The sequence below is a fragment of the Lontra canadensis genome, unplaced genomic scaffold (genome assembly GCF_010015895.1).
Source record: "Lontra canadensis isolate GAN:19392208 unplaced genomic scaffold, GSC_riverotter_1.0 scaffold2, whole genome shotgun sequence".
Taxonomy (NCBI): domain Eukaryota; kingdom Metazoa; phylum Chordata; class Mammalia; order Carnivora; family Mustelidae; genus Lontra; species Lontra canadensis.
In genome coordinates, this window is record NW_022630996.1 from 50,300,132 (window position 1) to 50,323,704 (window position 23,573).

The 23,573-nt window shown below is 36.7% G+C and overlaps 1 protein-coding gene across 2 annotated transcripts in view; it reads right to left on the reverse strand.

Annotated features, from left to right (window-relative positions):
• The window catches only part of BZW2 (basic leucine zipper and W2 domains 2), a 59,335-nt gene that overhangs the window by 20,275 nt on the left and 15,487 nt on the right, over positions 1 to 23,573 (reverse strand). Inside the window, exons 1-5 of one of the 2 annotated variants that reach the window (XM_032873884.1) lie at positions 18,818 to 18,881; positions 16,620 to 16,684; positions 6,834 to 7,010; positions 2,617 to 2,720; positions 868 to 933 (exon numbers count right to left, since the gene is read on the reverse strand). In XM_032873884.1, the coding sequence (XP_032729775.1) occupies positions 868 to 933; positions 2,617 to 2,720; positions 6,834 to 7,010; positions 16,620 to 16,677 (405 nt within the window). In that variant the 5' untranslated portion in view covers positions 16,678 to 16,684; positions 18,818 to 18,881. Of the gene's footprint in view, positions 1 to 867; positions 934 to 2,616; positions 2,721 to 6,833; positions 7,011 to 16,619; positions 16,685 to 18,817; positions 18,882 to 23,573 lie in introns of those variants that run through there. The other variant, XM_032873886.1, reaches the window with a different exon arrangement.

Consider the following 23,573-nt stretch of genomic DNA (forward strand, 5'->3'; position numbering starts at 1 on the left):
CCACTTTTTTTTTTTTTTTTAAACAGTATGGATTTACCCTGAATAGTGGGAAGCAAGTAAGTAGCAAAGTAGATGTTACGGTTCCTTTTTCCCTTGGTGTATAATTTAGGCAGATACCTAAATTGGAAACAATAAAAAGCAACACACAAATCTGTAATAAGTTAATGCAGTAGGTACTATATGTAAACACCCAAGAGTTAGAAACTGGAACAGGGCGCATGTTGCAATTACTGAAAGGAGGGCTTTTTTAAATGAGGTGCGACTATTTCTTTTCCTGACTTGCTAGAGGTCACTTAAGTATTCACCACCTTATAAGTCATCTGGTTTATTTGCACAAAACTATGAGGTATGTCATCTTACGGCAGCTGTTTTACAGATGAGAAACACCACTGATATTGACACTCATATATTATCTCCCAAGAAATGCTTTTATCCCCTTTGCTAAACTGTGTTTTTGGAAATTAAAAAATGTTGCTGGGTATTATCTGCTATCCATACATTCTTCCATTTGCTTTAACTGATTAAATCACCACACCTTGACTCTTTGCTTGATATAATCATTTTTCTTGCATATTTTGGTATCTCTAGTTTTTACTCGAAGCCCTCAAAGTCTGGGATCAGATGCTATAAAACCATTCCTATGGAGCAAAGCAGGCTGTCTTACATTAAACATGAATGAACAAAGTCTAGGCTAATTGTGTATATTTTCCTATAGCTATTAGCTAATGACCCGTTGCACTCATTCATTTGACATATTTATTAAAAACTTACTATGTTCATGGTACTTCAGCACTATCACTGTATAAGCAAAATTTTTGTCCCCCTCCATTTCATTAAACAGGTAAGACATCACATTTGAATTTTTACCTTTTTCATTTCATCCTCAAATGCTTTTTCCAAATACTTATATCTCCTGATGAGTTTATTGAAGACCTAAACATAAAAGAGAACTGTTCAATATCATATAAACAATTCTAAAAGACAATAGGTGTAGAAACTCACCACAACCACAACATGGACCTCTAATAATAATAATAGAAAATTGTACTTAAACGTGTGCATTCTGTGATAAAAAAATTGGAAGGATTTCAAAGGGGTTATTATGACCTGGGGAAAGGTTGGGGGGATGAATACATCCATGTAGAATAAAAGAAATTCAGTCAGGAGTAAAACAGGTTAAGAAACCAAAAATAACTTTGATGGAAATATAATAATGTTAAAACTGTGAGACGCAGAGATTAAAAATGGAAATGAAGGGAGTTGTAGATATCACGAAGATGAGAGCAGACTTCAGGGATATCCTACTCTTAGGCCTACACGAGCAAGTTTTCTGGCAGACAAGCAAAAATTGGTATAACTTAAAGGTAATAAAAGAGTACTAGCCCTCAAAATCTAGTCAGATCATTCAAGCAAGGTTTGCCACTGTGCCGGTAGAATTCTGGGCTTTTTTTTTTTTTTTTTTTTAACTGGAATGATGTTTGCTATGGTCTGAATGTTTGTGTTCCTACTAAGTTCCTATGTTGAAGCCCTAACCTCCAATGTGACTGTATTTGCAAGTAGGGACTTTAAGAGGTGGTTAAATGAGGCCATTAGGGAGACCCTAATCTGATAGGACTGATTGCCTTCTAAGAGCCAGAAGAGACTGTACCGGGAACCAAACTGGCTGACACCGTGATCTGCCTCCCCAGCCTTCCCAACTGGGAATAATAAAATTCTACCATTAAAGTCATCCAGCCTACTGTTTTTTGTTATGGTAGCCTGAATAGAATAATACAATGTTCTTATTTAAATAAGAGATTTTATAAATGCTGATTATTTTTTATTATAACTGGAAATGATTTCTGAATCTAATTCCTTTCACTTATAGCTACATAATAAGCTCTCATCTAAAACTTTTAGTAAGCTTATCCCTTAATATGATCAAGATGGAGTCCAAGACTTAAAATGACACTGTCGCCCCATGAGGAAAGAGTAATGACTCAGGCCGGCAACTAGAATGCAGTAAGGAAAAAGAATAAATGGTATGAAAATCCAGCAAACTTGATTTCCAGTTTACACAGTCAGTTGAGTCCTGGGACGTGCAATCATAGTCTAGCTGAGAGTAACAACTGACTGTAAGAGCCAGTGACAGAATACGAAGACACCCATCTTAAACTGACTAGTCACGATGCATGCATGTTCAGCCTTACAAGGTCATGTTTACCAGGCTGTTCCATTCTACAGTTCCACCACTTCCTGACCTTCAGCGTATCTGCAGGATAAGGTCCTAGAGGTGGAATGGCTGGGGGTCAAAGGAAGTGTGTAGTTTTAGTTCTAAAAGACAGTACCCAACTGCTCTTCCTGAACATTGTACCAATTTATACTCCCAAGAGAATTTATGCGAGCATCTGATCCTCTGTGTTCTGTACAGGTAAGAAGTAAAAAAAGCCTACTTTGGCAAAGTTTTAATGTCCACTGCCTTATTATGAATGCAGTTGAGTATCTTTTCATAGGTTTAAGAGCTATCTAACATTCCTATTAAAAAAGTAGCCTGTAGAATTTCTGAACCCAAAGTTACCCAAATTCTGCTCAAATGTTTCCCTTCTTACACAACAATCTCTAAACGAGGGGCTCTACCTGAGCATAATTTCGGATGGTTTCATGATCTTCATTTGCTGAAAACACACAGTGGTTGGTCATCTTGGTCTTGTCACCATCATCTATGCGTGTTCCCCCAGGGGCTGAAAAGAGAAAGGTAATGATTAAGACAATACTGAAATGAAAGGAGGATTTGCAGAACAGATCAATTCCTGCACATGTAGGAGAACAGTAAAACTAGATGTAAAAATCTAGAATCATATAAAAATTCATAAGATAGGGTACATGTGGAGATGCATATGTTGTTACATATTTGTGTCTATTTCTAATAGAAAGCAAATCAGTTGATCCATTTTATAGTACTACCATAGTGTGTGAGAGTAATGTTCTACCAGGACCCTATCACTATAAGATCCTATCACTTTAAGTCTGGATTCAATTATTCTCCATGTAGTTCCTGATGTGTCTCACACTGGGACATGGTTCACTTTTTCAGGCTTAATAATATTTTGCGGGACTCCAGCTCACCAGCACTGAGGTTGGCCAGACTTGGCTCTTAGAGCAGATCTTGTTAGTTTCTACTTGAGTAGGTTTGAAACCTGGTCCCTCCTCCACTAACGCTACTATCCACGCAGGGTTGAACAGTCTATATTCCTACTCCTTCCTATTTGTACTTGATGACCTGGCAGCTGTGTTGCTTAGCAAAGAGTGTATTTTATTCTCTCTCATCTTTTATCCCCACGGCCTATACAACATCATGGAATAAATGGACTAGAACAAAAGAATGTCTCTTTTTCCTATGATTCAAATTTGCACATTCAAAGGCTTCTCCTATAAGTTTCGATGATGGCCATTACAAACCCTGGTTGATTAGAAGAAAAGAATCAACACTAGGTGTTTTTGTTTTCTGATTCTCCTTCACTATAATTAGGGTAGGGAGTTTAAATAAGCCAACGAATGCCTTTCAAACACTCAACAAGTATTTGACGAACATATATGTGTGCCAGCCACTTCTTTTAAGCATTTATGTAAGTATCTTGATTTAACTTGTGATTTCAGATCTTTGGATGAAAGTGCTATATCTAGTCAACCTTTTTCAGACTCCAGCATATCATTTTATAAGCAAATTACTTTTTAGAAAAGTCAGCTCTTTCAGGAATCTATTTTCATGCAATTAATTTAGGCATAAGATTTTAATTAGCCCTCTGTAATGAATACAACCACCTGGAACAAAATTTTATTAAGATGATAATCTTCTAAAAACTCTGGGCTAATGACTCCTATCTCTCAGAAGTTATATAACTGAAACGTCTGATTTTGAAACTCTAGTGTTATCTCTTAAGAGGTAAGTTTTAAAAACTGCATTCTTTTACAAAACATTTGTTACACATTAATAATATTGCTACAGCTTGTTAATTTCTTTTCCCCTGATACCGGACTCAAGTATCAATTGCCCTTTCTAAAATTTTGGTAAGCCTGCTGTTTTCCTCAAAATATAAGCAAAAGAAAATATTTCTTGTAACTACTCTTCAAAAAACACAACTAAAAAACCAGGATGACTACTGTTTTAAGAACAATGGAAGAAGGTAAATTTTTTTTTTGTGGCTATGAAGACAATTCCCATACTCACCAAGTAAACAAAGTGTTTATGTAAAAAGAACATGCCTGGCTGGCTTTCTTCATTACCTCATAGGTCTGGCCTCAGAGCTATCTGGGGGTTCGGCCAGCTGTGCTCCTAAGTCTTACCATACATGCTGCCCTACCTTTTTGGATATACAGATGTGGAGTGAAAGGGCAAAATCTGGACTTTAGATAAAAATTTGCTGATCATCATAATATAGATGGTTAATGAAGATTTGAGATTATCAGTGCAAAGTGCACAGATAATTTAATCCATATGTGGGGGCAATAAGTATGGAAACCCAAGAGTCATGTGAAAGGCATCCAGAGAAATCGAAGTTGAAATGGTCTCACGCGAGGGAAGAAAGTAAACCATTTCAAGAATGACAGAGGGTCAGTAGGAGCTGCCAAGAGGACATTAATAACTGAAAAAGGTCTACAGGAATGACTACTGAAGTCATGAATGACTTTGGCAAGAACTGAAACTCGCTGAAGACTACTCTTGTGTAAAACTTACCAGTACCTCAATAAATATATATCATAATTAATGAAATAGGAAAAGCCAATCATCGCATCAGAAAATGTTCAACTTCACTATTGATTTAAAGTTTGTGAATGAAAACATCACTTACCTAATGGGCAAAATTTAAAAAAAACTGACAAGTTTGACAGTACCTAATATTATTGCTAAAGGTATAGGTAAACTTGTAAGAACACACGATTTTTGATAAAACATTAATTAGAATATTCCTTTTGAGGGCTGGTCTTCTTTCTCTGATAGGCAGACAAAGATAGATAAAGATAGATAGCTCTCTCCTTCAATTCATTAATCCCTTACTAAATATATAAAGATATAATCAGATAAAAGTACAAGGCTATGTGTATACAGATACTAACTATTCATAATAAAGAAAACTAGGAACAAATTAAATATGCTTCAAAATCAGTATGATTCTAGTTCTTTTTGGAATCATCCAAGGTAACACCCATAGGCATGAGAGCCAACAACATGTTGTTGAGTAAATATGAGAGCCATGCAGAGTATCATACTTGTATAATATCACCCTATTCTTACAAATTAGCATATGTAGGTAAAGAGATTTCTAGAAGGGAATTAATCAAAATATTAACAAGTTATCTGTGGGAAGTGAGATTTGAACACAATACACATAGCTCTTATACTTGGACTTGAATTATCAGCCGTGATAATATAAGATCTTTAAGAACAATAACAGCAATGAAACCAACCAGGTATGTGGTGAAAAGCAGCAGTACAGATCAAAAGGGGGCCAGCTAGTAAGTGGAGCCACATACCCCAATGGAGAGATTTCTCAGAGGGAAGAATTTTTAAGTGTGGCTCTACCTAAAAATGCATGAAAGTACGTACCTTGTCCTTAAATAGGATGGCTTAAACAGTGTTTCTTTGTCTTTCCTTTCCTTTTTTTTTTTTTTTTTTAAGATTTTATTTATTTATGACAGAGAGAGATAGCAAGAGAGGGAACACAAACACCGGGAAGCTGGAGATGGAGAAGCAGGCTCCCCACCGAGCAGGAGCCCAATATGGGGCAGCGATCCCAGGACGCTGGGATCATGAGCTGAGCTGAAGGCAGACACTTAACGACTGAGCCACCGAGGCCCCCATTAAGCAGTATTTCTCAAAGAAAGGCACTGATACCACACTGGACAGGGCCATTTTTCATTATATTGAATAGCCCTTGCAGAGCAAAATAGGTGGCACACCTCCCTCCACTACCAAGTCTTGTAGCAACCCAAACATTTCTACACACTTGCAAATGCCCCCGAGGCAGCTGAAAATCACTGGCCTAAGGGATCTGACCACTTCTCTTGATTTATGGTTACCACAGGAACTAATTATAAAAACTAAGTTCTAAGAATAACGAGGAGAGGAACAATGGGTCATTATGGCATCTAATCACCATTTAGATCAACAGACCATGTCACTGAAAGAGTATTCTAAAGCTTTCTTCCTTGATGCCTCTGCTCCCTAATTTTTATTTTGCTTTTTTAACGTACCTTTAATAATTTTAGAACTTCTACCCTTATTCCTTTTACCTATATGCTCACAACTACTCATTTTTTAAAAACCAGATTTGAACTGTATTTCTGACATTTTCTTATTTACGGCTTAAAAAGCATTTAATGAAAAACAGAGAATTACTTTTAAATTTGTTAATAGTTACATTTTACCACATGAAAAAAGGCTGGGCTTCAAAAGAAAGGTGCTGTGGCCTTTGGGGGTGAATTAAATACACCGAAGGAACCAGCAGACACGCACAGAGTTATACTCTACTATAGAAATTACTTACTCCTCCTATATCTGCTCCAGAAGCATGTAAGAATTAGGGACTCATGAGCAGCTGGCCTTTGGCTGTAAAGCAAAGTGGCCATGCTATGACATCCATAAAAACTGATATTTCTAAGCCTTTCTTAACCACTGTTTATACAGCCCTGCTACTACCATTCCAAACTGCAAAGTAGGTAAAAATTGTAGAGGCTCCCATTTGTGTTTTTTTATCAAGTCTCATGAACGTGAATTTATAAAGATTCTATCTTACAAGGAAATACTCCAATGGAAGGGAAAGTACTAGAGGAAGAATCGATAACGCACGGCTTACCAAGCATACTGCCAGCCACCAGGATATCGAAGAGTGTGTCTGCATAGCGACGATAATCTAATCTCGAGCCTGTGGAATCCAGAAACTTAGCTACAGCTTCAAGGTCGTCACCAGCTTCATTAAGCCCTTGGACAAGTGTATCCCTGAAGACTGTGGGTTCGAATTTCTCTTTTTCATCTAAAATAAATAAGTTACAAAATATTCCTTTTATTTATAGAACCTATTCCCCGATGCAACCGTACATTTCCTTTGTTCATTACTCTTTATTTGAGAGTGTGGTTATTTAAAAGTTGGAAGACAACTAATTTTTTATTAGATTTACATGTTCCGAAACCCCTTGTTGAAACATTTACTCAATCACACGATTTATTTTCTACTTAAAGGGGTCACAAAAATATGTTAAAATATATTAAAATATATATAAAATATGTTAAAAGTCAAACTAATACATAATAAAACTGATAACTGATCATTTCTGTCATTTGTAGGATAGGCCAATGTAATCTATTAACCCTAACCACTTGAGAAAAAATAAAGTATAACAATCAAAACTTAAAATTTTGTTTTATTTAGGATAAAGAAAATGACTCGGAGAATTGCCTAAGAATAAAGGAGAATATACAATTAACAAAATAAAGATTAGGAGCGAGGAAATGAAGAGGGACATTTCTTTATTATTTACTATTATTATTCTTATTACTGACATACACTAGTTTCAGTTATCAATATATCAATTATATAACTGACACATTAGTTTCAGATGCGCAGCATGATTCAATGTTTGTATATTTTGCAAAATGATTACCACGGTAAGTCTAGTTAACATCCACCACCATACACAGTTAGAATTCTTTTTTCTTGTGATGAGAACTTTTAAGATCTAGCCTACCAGCAATTTTCTATCATACCATACAGTATCATTAACTATAGTCACCAAGCGGTACATCACATCCCTGGAACTTACTTATTTCATTCCTGGAAGTTTGTTCCTTCTGACTACCTTCACCCATTTTGCCAGCCCCTCCACTCCCTGTTTCTGGCATCCACTAGTCTGTTCTCTGTGTGTATGAGTTTGGGGTTTTTGTTTTGTCTTGGAAGATTCCACGCATAACTAAGATCATATGGTGTTTGTGTTTTTCTGTCTGACTTATTTCATTTATCATAACGCCCTCAAGGTCTACCCGTTTGTCCCAAACAATAAGATTTCCTTCTCTTTACAGCTCAATAATATTCTATGGTATATATGTATATACCACATTTTCTTTATCCATTCATCCATCGATGGATACTTAGGTCGCTTCCATACCTTGGCTATTGTAAATAATGCTGCAATGAACATGGGGGTGCCTCTATCTTTTCAAATTACTGTTTTCACTTTCTTTTTTTTTTTTTTTAAGATTTTATTTATTTATTTGACAGACAGAGATCACAAGTAGGCAAAGAGAGAGGAAGGGAAGCAGGCTCCCCGCTGAGCAGAGAGCCATATGGGGCTGGATCACAGGACCCTGGGATCATGACCTGAGCCGACAGCAGAGGCTTTAACCTACTGAGCCACCCAGGTGCCCCTATTTTCATTTTCTTAAGATAAATACCCAGTAGTAGAATCACTGAATCACATGGAAGTTTATTTTAAAAATTTAAAAAAGATTTATTTATTTATTTGAGAGAGAGCGTGTGTGGCAGGGGTGGGGCGCATGGGAAAACAGAGAAAGGGAAAATCCTCTAGCTGACTCCCTGCTGAGTATGGAGTCCAACTGGGGCTGGATCCCAGGACCCTGAGATGAGGACCTGAGCTGAAATCAAGAGTCAGCCACTTAATTCAGTCACCCAGGTGCCCCTTTACATTTCTGAGGAAATTTCATCCTGTTTTTCATAGTGGCTATGCCACTCTACATTCCCACCAATATTTCATGAAGATTTCCTTTTCTCCACATGTGTATCGACACTTATTTCATTTTACAAGATAAGTTATTCCAGGGCACTTAAGTATTTAATATATATCATGAACTATATATGTATACTTATGGCTTCAGAGCAGATGTTCCCAATCTTTTTGGTCTCATGACCCCTTGCCACCCTTGAAAAGTACTGAGGATTCCAGAGCTTTCTTGTGTAAGAAGGTTATAACTATGGATACTTACTTTATAGAAATTAAAACAAAATTTAAAAATATTTATCAAATTAAAAAAAAATTAGTGTGAAGACAGGCTTTGTTTAATCTCTTTAATGCCTGGCTTAATAGCAGACAGATGGATTCCCATATCCACTGTTTGCAATCTGTTGTGCTATCACACATCATGTAGCCTCTAGGAAACGACCATAAACCATGAGTGAACACGTAAAAGAGGCAAAACAAATCTTAGTTATAATGAAAATAGTTTTGAATTTGTAGAACCCCTGAAAAGACTTCAAAGGATGTAGGGATATGGATATATGGAGTTTCCTACCTTTAGCAGACTCAAGAGAGACTTCTTGTGGAAGGTCAGTTGGGAGTCAGATCTTATTTTTTTTTATTTTCTTTTTTATTTTTTTTTTAAGTAATCTCTATGCCCAGTGTGGGGCCTGAGCTCATGACCCCGAGATCAAGAGTCCCATATTTTATCAACTGAACCAGCTGGGGGCCACTGGAACCAGATCCTAAACAAAGCAAGGATCATATACTGTTGAAAAGAAGTGAAGATGACAAACCAGAGGTCAGAAGAGGCAGAAAAAGAATATGACTAAATTAAAGGTAAATGTAGGGTTCAATTCAAAAGGAGTTCACCTTCCTCTCTTCTTTCCGAGAATAAGTTTGGATGTGGAAAGGGGTGGGGGGTGGGGGAGGATGAATGAGAAACTTCACAAAAATCCCATCATAAATACCTTTAGAGAGATAAGCGGACACTGCAACTGTAAGAAAGGAGGAGGAGGAAGAAAGGAAGAATAAAATGTTAAAAAAAGAAGAAAGATTTCATGAACAAAAAGAGTTCTTGGAAATGAAAACTATGATAGAAAAAGTCAAAAACTCAATAGAAGAGTTGAAAAAGAAAGCTGAGACTATCTCTCAGAAACTAGAAAAAAATTCAAGAAAAAGAGACACAAAACATAGGAGTAAAAAAAATTAAAAAAAAAGGGCACACCAGTCAAATGTCCAAATACTAATTTTAATGAGAATTTTTTTAATATTTTATTTTTTAAAAAAATAATCTCTATACCCAAAGCAGGGCTCAAACTCATAACCTGAGATCAAGAGTCACATATTTCACAGACTGAGCCAGCCAGGTGCCCTGATAATTTTTTTTTAAAGGAAAAAAATGATTTAAAAATTTCAAGAAAAATTTTACAGAGTTGAAGGACATGAGTTTCTCAGTAAAGAGCCATCTGCAAATAAGGGTTCAAAGTGGGCCCACAGTAAGACGATAAGATGCTGACGTTCTCGTGTAATCCCAATGCTGGGAACAAAGCAGCTATTGGCAGTTTCAGGGGCAAAAACCCAAATCACATATAAACTATCAAAAAACAGAATGACATTAAAGATTTTTATTTATTTATTTTTTGACACAGAGAAAGAGAGAGCTCACCAGCAGGGGGGAGTGGCAGTCAGAGGGAGAGTGGGGGAAGCAGACTCCCCGCTGAGCAAGGAGTCTGATGCAGGATTCGATCCCAGGACCCTGGGACCATGACCTGAGCCCAAGGCAGCCGCTTAACTGACCGTGCCACCCAGGCACCCCAGAATGACATTAAATTGCTCAACAGGAATACCAAAAACCAGAAGAAATTTCTTAAAAATTCTGATGGAAAATGGTTTCCAAACTCTAAGTCTGGGGTTCAAACTGTCAACTAAGCGTAAAAGCTGAATAAACGTATTTTGAGACTTATGAGGCCTCAAAAATGTTTCTCACACTCTCTTTTCTAAAAAGCTCCTGAAGCCGATGCTCCACCAAAATGAGAGAATAACTCATGATCTCATGGTCTTATCAAGTCATGAGATCCCAGGAAAAAGAGAAAAAAAATAGGAGATGGACAACAGGACTCTCTGGAACAGTGGAGAAAAGATACTGTAAACATCTCACATTGTCAGCTGTACCGCTGGCCTAGAGGGCTTGTCACTATGATAGCATCATCTGATATATGATAAGAAATCCTCAAGTTTTTGTATTAAAAAAGAGTTACATAATGAAGGGAAAGGTTGGTACTGAGTCGTGTTAAGGCACAGACAACAACAGCAACAAAAAGGGGTAAATTAGGGAATTTAAATTATGAAACATTAACTCCAAAGATCAAATGATGTTCAGGAGAAGAAGAGTAATCCAGCAACAGCTGAACTGTGAAGGGCATGCGCAAAGTCACAGCAAGAGAAACCCTACGCAGTGGTCTAGCTAGAAGAATCGAGAGGACGTCTGCAGGTGGGTAGGGCAGTGAAGAGAGCGAAATCCTCATCTTCCTTAGTATCAAGTGCAGATATGATGCCTCCCCCAGAAAAGTCAGGAAACAACCATGTAAGAATGTTCTGTGGTTGGGCGAACGTACAATTAAAAGAAGCCTATGAAGAGCAGAAGGCATTCCTCTGGGGAGTCTATCTGCTGTTGCTAGAACATGTTTTGCAGGATGTTTGACTATTTAAACCATGTGACCTGCATACATTTAAAAACTACTTGAAAACCAGATAGTACCTGTCTGGTTTGTACAGACTGACTACTTATACTGGTCCAGTAAGAGGGCTGAGTTATAAGGGGTTAACCCCACAGCATCAGAAGCAGAGAAGAATGGCATTCCCAGTACCAGTCAGAGTCACACAGCGTAAGATGCCATCAAGACAGATGTAACTTGAACACTATTTTTCACGAACAAGAGATAAAAGTTCTTTTGATGCCATAAGCAAAACATTATGCAGCCAAGAACATGCCAATGTTGACCGCAGGAAAAATATAATTAAGGTCTTGTTTTGTGGAGGGGGAGGAAGAGAATGGGGAACTCCAGAGGAACAGATGACAAGAAGCTGGAGGAGGGGGCAGCTGTGACTGCGCGGGAGGAAGTCACAAGCAAAGGACATTTCACCTTACACTCGGGTTCCAGCCAAAAGGTAATTCTCCTAACCCCTTGGCAAAAAAAGTTTTCTTTCCTGTTATATGAGAACATGAGAAATGAAAACACCACAAGTTGTTTATTGTCGCGTAACCAGCTTTCAAAACCAACTGGGGCCATGCCCGTGATGGCACTATGACCTACTTGAATGTTGACTCGGGTGGTTAGGACAGACTTAGGTGATTCAAAAATTATAAATTTGAGGCATTGGAAAATGAAAGTTAGTAAATAGGTAAAAAATCTAGACCATGCTAAGAATTCACACAGAAGACTTTGGTTTGAATCAGAGAGACAATTTAAAAACTCGTGTTTGTATAAAGCCCTTCATTTCAGTTCTATTTTCCCAAGAAACGTGCCAAGGAAGAGGAAAGTAAGGTGAGGAAGACAGCATGTCAAGGCCGAAGATATTCTGGCAGTGAGCGATAATGCATTAGGTCAGGATGATCGCCTGTAGCTCTGGCATCTTAAGAAGTCGTGATGGCATGCTAGGATTAATCATTCTTCTGCAGGCTGAAAAGAAGCTCCCATCTGTTAAGATGAAATACCCATCCAGAGGAATACAAAATTCCCAAATAAGAAAATGGCAAGAACACTGACAAAAGTTTGGGGAAACACAGACAATATTTTACCCCAAAGTTCTTTTTTATCTGAAACGAAATTACATATCCTTTGTATTCCACTTGAGGACAGTCTAGCAAAAATACCAATAAAATCCTAAAGAAAATACGCTATTACTTCCTTGTGTTTCCATTTAGCAGGTATAACCTCCCTTGAAGTGGGAAGTGTATAATCAGGGTCTCAAATGTATACTGTGTTGGTGACTCACAAGTGTGACACTAGAGAGTTAGTCAGGCTGGCCCATTATACTGACAGAGAAACAGGCTTATTTCTGATGCTCATATATGCCTGTAAGTTATCTGAACACATTGCTTCCTCTGGGAACCACAGTAACTAGTTAGTGTAACCTTTTTCCTACTGTTGATTAAGTGAAAAATAACAAAACCTACATCCTTTTTTGAATGTTACTTAAGTATAGGAAATGAATAAGAACAATCATGGGCTTTCTAACCATACACATACAAATATATTCACATATATATATTTATATTTATATATATACACACATCATATATATATATATATATATATATATATATCACACATATTTCAACATTTGAAGGTTCACTAGATTAGTGGCTAACACTTACTATAAATCTCAGAGTGATTAAAACTGTTAAGACAGATGAAAATTCTCAGGGGGAACCCAGGGCTTGTGGGCACCCTGGATGCCTGTAGTTGGTCATTTTTTTCTCTCCTATTTTCACTAAGTTTAATCCAATTTCTCTACAAGATTTATAGGGAGGCGAGATCAGTTATTAAATATTTCATTTAGCTAAGCATAACAGTATCTAAGGGGAGAAATTTCCACTGTTTCAAATTCCCACAAGCCACGCTAGAAAACACAATTCTTTGAAGAAAATACCATAAATAAGATGTGTATATTTCATAAAGGAAAAGAGTCTGAATAGATTTCTAAATGATGTGTCCTATTATGATGTTTAATTTTGATGTTAAGCAATAGAAAATACATTCTTTTTTACTAACTTGACATGGAAGAGTATTAGCTTTGCTAGCAAACAGTTTCAAACTGAAGACAGATCCCCAGAAGACAGCCTATGAAAATGACCTTGAAATAGCCTCACTAGATTTTTTGCCTCAGCTCTATAAAACTGCCAACCATTTATCTGGAGTCAGCCCTATCATAATCGCAAAAGAAAAACAAAGATGATAAATCATCAGGAGGCAATTCACTAGCATAAAGTGTAGAAAATGAGGTTGACTCCATTTTTTTTTTTTTTTTTTTTTTTTTGCCCCAGCCAGCATTTTGGCACAAAATAGCTCAAGTGCTGCTGAAATCCCCAGCAGCCCTAAGTTATATAAATCCCGATCAACTGACAAATAATACGTATTTCTGGGTAGCTCTCTCTGAGTATTACAGCAGCAGGAAGACGCAGGCACAATCTTGCCCACTGAATGAATCAGAGACAAACCAGCTCAGAATTAGAGAAAACCTTTCCAGTTCAAAACTGAAGACTGACTCTCTAAGGGCCAGTTTACTTGTTGCGTCAAGTCGGCTATTGTGCAATCCTTGGGTCCTCTCTTGGCTTTTAAGCTCAGTTAAGGTGAATCAGCGTCACAGGAATAAAGCTGCTCAAGCTGGAGATCCAGCTCTGAGATTAACACGTTCCCCCAGTGGGCAGGGGAAAGTGAACCTTTCTGCACCTCAGTTGGGCATATGTTAGATATTATCACATTACCAGGCTCCACAATACCTTAACTATAATTAGTGTTCTGAACTATACTGTTCCTTATAGACAAAGTCCTTTTAAAATCATCTCGACATCATTTCTTCCCCATTGCTTTTAAACCATGAGATAATGAAAGTAATGAATTGACTGTAAGGTCTCGTATTGATAATGTCTGGAATTCAATGAGGAAATATAGTGGGGACACAGTTTCTAAGCCCAAGATAAAGGCCAAGATGAGGACCAAGCAAGCAGAGGGAGATATGGCTCAGGCCACAGGCCTTAGTTTATAGGGATGAGCCAGGGATGAAAAAAAAAAATAGAAAAGGGGAAAGCACAAGACAAAAATACTGCACAAAATAACCACCTTTTGCTTACTTTACAGTTTTTTGTTTTCATTTTTAGTAGGAACGTGAATTCCCAGCAAGCAGCATTTATAGTTAAAATCAGCCTCCAAACAGTGTGGAAATTCCTTAAGAAATTAAAAATAGAGCTTCCCTATGACCCTGCAATTGCACTACTGGGTATTTACCCCAAAGATACAGATGTAGTGAAAAGAAGGGCCATCTGTACCCCAATGTTTATAGCAGCAATGGCCACGGTCACTGAACTGTGGAAAGAACCAAGATGACCTTCAACAGACGAATGGATAAGGAAGATGTGGTCCATATATACTATGGAGTATTATGTTTCCATCAGAAAGGATGAATACCCAGCTTTTGTAGCAACATGGACGGGACTGGAAGAGATTATGCTGAGTGAAATAAGTCAAGCAGAGAGAGTCAATTATCATATGATTTCACTTATTTGTGGAGCATAACAAATAACATGGAGGACATGGGGAGATGGAGAGGAGAAGGGAGTTGAGGGAAACTGGAAGGGGAGGTGAACCATGAGAGACTATGAACTCTGAAAAACAATCTGAGGGTTTTGAAGGGGCAGGGGTGGGAGGTTGGGGGAGCCTGGTAGTGGGTATTATGGAGGGCACGGATTGCATGGAGCACTGGGTGTGGTGCATCAACAATGAATTCTGTTACACTGAAAAGAAATTAAATTTAAAAAAAAAAAAAAACTGTCCAAAAAAAATTCAGCCTCCACTGCTATCTAGTGACTCTCATGAACTCTTCTACTCTAAACGACTGATTGCATTTGGATTTCCTCTCCTGCAAGGCTGGACTTGCTACTTATGCAGTTAAGTACTTATGCAAGAGAGCATAAGCTGCAGGGGCTATCCCAAAATTGGAAATGCCAAAGCCATATACTATGGGCTATGAGCTATCAATTCAACAATTTGGCACTTGGTGATCATTATCTGCCATCAAGCTTTACCACAGCAGTGAGGCCTGCACAGAGATATCCAACCGTCATTCATCTTTCTACATGATACTTCCTTAAATATGTTTCAGTTATTGTCCTCAGTGTTAGTCAACATAATAATTTCATATCATGTTTCCTTTTAAAAAAAGTATCCTTATCAAGTTATAGCTCAATTATTTTTTAACTCCAAAAGGACTTCTATATAATTACACAAAACTGATGAAAAATTTACAACTATTCTTTACACAGGAAGGATGGTAAGGTGAACACAGCATAAAAAGAAGTCACTCGGGGCACCTGGGTCGCTCAGTGGGTTAAAGCCTCTGCCTTCGGCTCAGTTCATGATCCCAGGGTCCTGGGATCGAGCCCCACATCGGGCTCTCTGATCAGCGGGGAGCCTGCTTCCTCCTCTCTCTCTGCCTGCCTCTCTGCCTACTTGTGACCTCTCTGTCAAATAAATAAATAAAATCTTTAAAAAAAAAAAAGAAATAAAATTGTTAAAAAAAAGTCACTCACACTAACAAAAATTTAACAGTCACCAAACAGGGTCTGTTACTACCTTTCCACAATAAAAGACATTTGAAAATATCCTGAGCTTTAAAGATATTTAGGCAGCAAATTTAATTTAATTTGACTTCTTAAATTTTCAAGTGTAAAAACTCATCAATATCTCCTTCCCTGATTTACTTTTCTCCTAAGTTTTACCATCTTTGTTCTCAACATTTCCTTAAAAACAACAAAGGAAGTAAAACTCAAATACAAATGTTGATGTCAAGAACAGTAGAGTTTATTGTCTTCATAGCCTCACAGGAGAGTGAGGAAACCTGACCAGATAGAATCATTCTCCTTTAGTAGATAACGACACAAAGTTCAGACAAATTAATAAACGACCTGTCCAAAATCAAACATGTAAATAACCTGCCATTCAAAGGCTTAAATGCAAAACTTCAGATCCTACATCTAGAGCTCAAAAGAAGCGAACAAGGGAGGTTCAGTGGAAACAGGGACAATTCTAATCCCTCTGCAATCTCCCAACTTGTTAGAACTTTACCCACTTTCTCAACCCCCATATACACGCAGACATGCAGCACAACCTTACCCCTTTTCCGAGTTTTGAACCGCTGGCCTGTTAGCACTGGCTTCTGATGCTTATTCATAAAATTTCTGAAAACAAAGAAAATAAATATTACATATTTCAAATAAGCAGTTCACATAAAAATATATGACTAATAAGCATATGTTCTACCTCACTTGTACTGAATATACTTTTAAAAGCAGGTTTAATTTAACTGTTGAACTACAAAACTTCTGAAATCTAATACTATCTATTGTTGGCAAGAGACATAGGGAAAACGACCACAGGCATAAACTTGGGCATAGGGAATAAATTCCATGCGGCACTCTGGGGAAGCATTTGGTGAATATAGATATTTACATGTACATAACCTGTGGTCCACAATTCTTTTACTAGAAATTCACTTTGCCGTTTTACCCACACAAATATGCATAATTGTGCCTGTCTGCATGCGTGTATATGCATGTGTATAAAAGGATTTAGTCGTGGAGCACCTGGGTGGCTCAGTGGGTTACGAGTCTGCCTTCAGTTAGGGTCATGGTCTCACAGTCCTGGACCGAGCCCTGGCTCTGCTCAGCAGGGAGCCTGCCTACAAGCCCCCTCCCCAATCTCTTTCTGCCTGCCTCTCTCCCTATTTGTCATCTCTCTCTCTATCAAATAAATAAATAAATCTTTTCAAAAAAAAGTGTGAAGTGTAATTTTCTGGTTAAAAAGGGAATATACATAATACTTGCTTTTCTCTGCAAAGAAAATTTAAGATTACATTATCTTCAAAAAAAGTAAAAAGAACTTGCTCCGTAAGACCTCTTACATATTAAGAATAATTTTGTGGCATTAATATTATAATATGAAAATATGTCCAGATTGCCAAAATTATGAAGACAACACAATTAAGAAAATGTCAAGCAAATTATTTAATTACCTTTCAAAGTTCTTTTTAAATTGTGCTTTGAGAATATCTAGATTTTTTTAATTAAGTCACCACTAAACAATCAAGAAAATGTGCTCTATTCAAGTAAACGATTTAATTATGTCTCAAAGTTTTAAAAGATCCTTAAGAACATGTAAAAATGATTCTATTTATATACCAAAACTTTCCATACCACAAAAGAAGAAAATCTATTTTCATATGGAAAGTAATCTGTTTACCACTTAAAACTTTAATCATAATTTAAAAAGTGGAATGGATTAAAAAGAAAAGTAACAAACACAAAAAGGATTTTCTGTTATGCTTTAAGTAGAGAGAATTTTTATTAATACTATAAAGTGAACTTAATATATCAGGCTTTAAGCTATAAAGGTGACTAAGCCAGATTCCATGCCCTCAGGGAGCACAGGGCCTAGAGGAGATAAAACAGGCAAACATTTACCATACAATAGCAGTACAGATCTAGAACAAAGGGTAGAGAAAGTGATCACTCCATGTGTGTGGGGAAGCAGTTACACACTGAAATAGTTACAAATGCAATAAACTTAATGAAATCTCATTTTATTTGATGGAAGTTGGAAATAGAGCTTCTAATGCATTATTTACACTCTCTACTATTTCATTCAGAAATTTCCTTGTTAGCATTTTCAACAGATCACTCTGGACTAGCAAACATTTCACTGGGGGTACTCACAATGAATATGCATGTGTGTTTCTTGTTTCTACACCTCCCCAAACACTACAAATATTACATAAAATATTTTCCTGTGCCAGCAAAGAAAAAAATACCTGCTAAAGAGTTTAGGTCTCATACTGAGGTATAAAAATAAAAACAGACTCCAAGTAGCCTGAAACTTTTCTAGCAGGTGACCATGCTGCGGTTACTCTTTGCTAAAGATGTCTCTATTTTGGAATCAATAAAGAATATTTTAAAAGTGGAAGCCTTCTCTAAAAGTTTTATTTTACAGTCCAGAATAGAAACTCACAGAATTCTCTAACTCTACCTTAGCATTTTGTTGCTGTTTTTCTGCTAATGAGTAATTACCACAAAACACAGCCTACTGCCGAGGACAAGAGAATTACTCTATTTTAAAAAATCTCTAGTTCCGTTTATAATTTCTTCAGTTCTAAGCACAAAAGTTTGTTTCTTCATGGTCTCATCTTGTGATCTAATTTTGCACACCCTCCATATACGGGAGGTGGAAAACAGCAGAGTAACATGTCAACAAAAAACATACAAAGATTCCGACGTACACAGCAGCAAAAATTAACACAAATACAAACAGCAACTCACCGACTGGTATTGAAAGACTAAATGAAGATATTCTGTTCACCAAAAGTCTCTACCGCTTAACTGTTACTATTTAGAGCAGAGGCTTGGCTTGTCTCTAAATTTAGCCATCCGTGCTACATTATAATCTGCTCCAGCGAGGGTCAGCTTTATAAGGCACTCACTGAAGCCCGGGTGGGAGAGGGAAGCAAGGGCACTTTGAATAAGAAACTGTGCTAGTTTCAATCTGGGAAAGTAGCGAAGAATAACAAAGATGGCTGCATTAGGCCAATGTCAAATGCTTGTTTTGATTAGGTTGCATGAAAACAACTAACTAAAAATACATACACATAGGTATGTATAGATACATATTTTAAATCAGAGTTTAACAGAATCCTCAGAGACAAAACTTACCTGGGGTACAGTCTATAATGCATTCAAAAATCCTTAAGCCAAACATACAGATAAAATAAAAATAAGCTCATTCTCCGCCCCCCCCCCCAACAATGGAAAAACACAACTGGATTTAAACATTTCACATTATCTAAGAGACTCCCTTTCTTGGAAATTCCACAAGAGAAACGACAATAAAATATTAAAAAGATTCAATCAACCAAAATTTCAAAACTAAGTACACTATTAATGAAATAAACATCTTTTGAATAAACTCCTGAACTGAAAGACCCAACTGAAACATTTTTCGGTTTAACACGTAAGAAATAAAATTTCACCCACCTCCCTCTGTTACTATTCTGTCCTGGGTCCTTTGTAGATTCTACCCCTTACTCCAAACTGACTCTGGGCCCAAGTGTGACTATGGGCCAGCAGCTCAGATGGATTGGCCTCTTGGCAACTGTGTACTAATTCTGCCAGTTGCCCAGCACACCTTGAGTGGATTGACAGGTTGTGTGCTGTCCTGCCTGATATTTTTCTTCTTTAATTCCCTTCATTTTGGAAAGAACCTGATCTACCAGAGAAAGACTGATTTTCTTGTTGTTCCTATAAGGGGATGACTGTTCTGGTCTGGATAATTGCTGAACTATGATAATCTGCCTTATTTCATATGTTATACTGCTAATATATGCATATAACTAGGCTATTCAAATAACCTCATATAGGAATATGAATATGCTAATGGAGGCCACAATCTTCTCCTATAAAGGGATAAAAGAAAATGAGACATATGGTGTGTTCCAACTACTCAGTTCTGCTGTTAGAACCTGAAAGCAGCCATAGATCATATGTAAACAAGTTATTCCAATAAAACTTTATTTACAGAACAAGTGGTGGATCACACTGGGATCTCAGGCTATGGTTTACCATCCCCCATTCTAAAGCCATGTATCCAACAGAAGTGTCTGTGATGGTGGAAATGTTCTGTATCTGTACTGTCTAATATGGAAGCTACTAGACACATGTAGCCCTTGAGTCCTTGAAATGTGGCTAGTGTAACTGAGTGTAACTAATTAAATAAATTAAATGTATTTAATTTTCATTATTTAAAGTGAAAATAGCCAATATCGCTAATTGGTTATGTTAGACAAGCCAGTTCTAAAGAATTCATTATGACCCAACACATTTCATTTTGATAAAAGAGGTGAAAATACATCCAAAGAATAGAAAGTTTTTAATTAACTTTTTTTTTTCTTTTTTTCAAATAAAGTAGCTCTGAGGAGCATTTTGCTCAAATTTCAAAACCAGGAGGCTATGGTGAGAAAGAAAAAAACAAAACAAAACAAAAAAACAAAACAAAACCAAACTTCAAAGCAAAACTCCGTGTGTAGTAAATAATCCTGGAGACACTGAGAAGAAAAAAAGATTTTCAGTTCTTAGATAATAAAAGTTATAGGGCAACAATATTATCTCCAAAGTATAAAGTGTTTCATAAAGAAACAGTAACACTAGCACACAATTCCCGTAATATTACTGAGTCACTTCATTGCAACATTCTCAGGAAGTACTTTGTGTTTAGGAGTAACTTTCAAGAACTATCTTTTATTCTATGTTCCAAAAGAGCAAAATAATGTACCATAAAAAGAACAAACTAAAAATCGCCCATAGTTACGAACTCTTCATTCCATTAAAGTGAAAACTCCAAGGATGTACATCATAAAATCCTTTACAGAAAGTTGTCATGTCCAGGAGTCATTTGGGTTGATAACAATGATCTCAAAAGAAGCAAAAATAATTAAGGTGCACTCTGAAAGTATAAATTATTAACATTCTAAAGCAATAGACCAGATAAATGTTTACAGTAACATTATACTTTGCCCAGAATAACATTAGCTTGTTTAATGTCCTTGTCATGATTTTATACCAAACAGCCTCTCTATAACCAAAATCACCCAGCCTCTACAAAATGTTTCATTGCATCTCCAAGCAAATTCTATGTAGGTTTTAGTTTTTATAATAATTGAAAAAGATAAAATTTAAAATAGTAGCCTACCTATAAAAGAAAAATGTTTCTAAATAAAATCAGACATTCCCTTCTTTAGGACAAAAATATTACTGTTATATTCATATCCCCTTTACTCTTTCTTATCTTTAATGGTATGAAAGCACAAAAATAATCTTTCTTAAAGAACACCAATCTTTAAAAAAAAAAACAAAAAACCAAACTTAATAATAGTTCACTCCTCAAAAATTTACAGCTATGTATTTCCAGAGGGACATTAATGGTGGAAACTTAAATCGTGCTAAGCAACCACCCAACAAGGAAAGAAGGACCAATGCCCAAGGGAATTATGTTGTGAAAAAAAGTACTAAGAGCTAACTGTTCATCTAAATCTTTTAAGATACAAAGGCATCATGATAAAATTTCCTTTAGCACATTTCCCAATTTCACATCTTAAACTTCTAAGTATACTTAACCTTGTTTCCAAATGCTGATATCCTGTTTTCCTTGTAGCAAAAATAAAAATATTCTAAAAATTACATTTTAAGTATCACCTACCTCTTCATAGAAATAAATGAAGGTAATGCGTAATGTCATTTATTTCCTCCTAGTGAAATTAATTTAGAAAACCTTCTAGAATTGGAAATAAAATCCTAATAAAATGCTTTCATCCTACCAGTCATGCCCTCTGCTTACAGTCACTTCTACAAAGCACCCTGGACATGTACATTCCCTTCTCTGAGCTTCCATTTTCCCCAGAAGCAATCTCTCCCCAGATCCTTCCCTTCCTTTAATAACTGACCAGGCATATTCATTCAACTTTATAGATGGTCTAATCCTGCTGATGTGATTTTGAAGTCTCTCCATACTTGAAAAGACAAAAACACACATATACAACAGACACTGTAGCACACTTTGGCTTTTAGAAAACCAGTCCCTCAAATATAATGCTTCAAGTATTTTAATAGCAAAATGCTCCCAAGCCTCTGTTCCGGGTAAGTTAAGCCACTTAGAACTTTCGTCTACCAGAAAACAGCACTGTGATGAGTGCATACCTACAATACTTCAAACCATAAATTCTGAGAATTTAGAGGAGATGGTGGTATAAAACAAGGATATGCCCAAATATTAGGCAGCTGTGGTTTAAATGTTTATTAATTTGTATTTTGGGGCAGCCTTTCATTCTGGGGTCATTGCATCTCCCCAGGGGACATGTAGCAATGTCTGTAGATCTTTATTTTGTCACACTGGGGAAGTGGGGACGCTACTGACATCTAGTTGGGAGATGCCATGGACACCACTAAGTAATGGACACCACACAGGAGAGCCCCTGCAACAAAGGGTTCTCTGGCCCAAAGTTTTAATTGTGCCAACACTGGAAAATCCTACACCTAAAAGGAAAAAATTGTGAGCAAAACCAGAGATGTTCTTTGCTCGCAAGAGTTAAAAATTGTGCACATACATCTAGAACATACCAGATCAACAACGAGGCAGATATTTCCTCAAGTGACTTATTTCTGTTTGCCAAACATTGATGTTAATTTTAGAGAAAACACATTTATCACTGAGTAGCCTGTCATAGCTAAAATCAAAAGTGCAATTAGTATACAAAATAAATGCTTCCTGCAGTCTTTAATACTAATTGCTGTCTTTCCACACTGATAATTTTACACCCTCTGATAATCAGAGGGAAGATGGAGGGTAGGCAACAATACGGGAGTGAAGAGGGAGGCAGAAAAAGAGGATGATGAGCAAATAAATTTTCCCTACTTTTGGATATCACAGTAGTGAGAACAGAAGGACAACAAAGAAAAAGATAAAATACATGACTGAAAACTGCAATTGTTTAATTTTTAGACTTGGAGAAAATGATATGTTAAGTAGGAACAGCAAAGCAAAAAAAAAAAAAAAACCCCAAAAAACAAAAAAAACAAAAAACAAACAAAACCCAGCAAACAAAACAACCCACAAAACAACAACAAAACAAAAAAACCCACCCAACAAATTCTATATACATGATATGATCTAAGCTACATAAAGCCCACAAGCACTCAACGGTGGTCAACATGAGCACTAAGTTCAAAGGGCATTTTCCTCTTACGTTACTGGTCTGTATCTTCTATAATATAAGGATATATAATTTTTTAATTAGAAAAATTTTATGTGTTTAAATGGAAATGCTTTACCTTCTTTTGAAGTTTAAACCAATCTCCAATGGGTCACAAATAATATTATCTGTGCATAATGAGAAATAGGAGGAAGGATCTAAGTATCACACCCTACTAAAAGAAATAAAGGTCTTTTGGACAAGTGGCTGATTCCAAGGTTGGAGTATGGAAGATACCCTATGATCCTGAGATGTCTTGTATCAAAAAAGTGAATTGA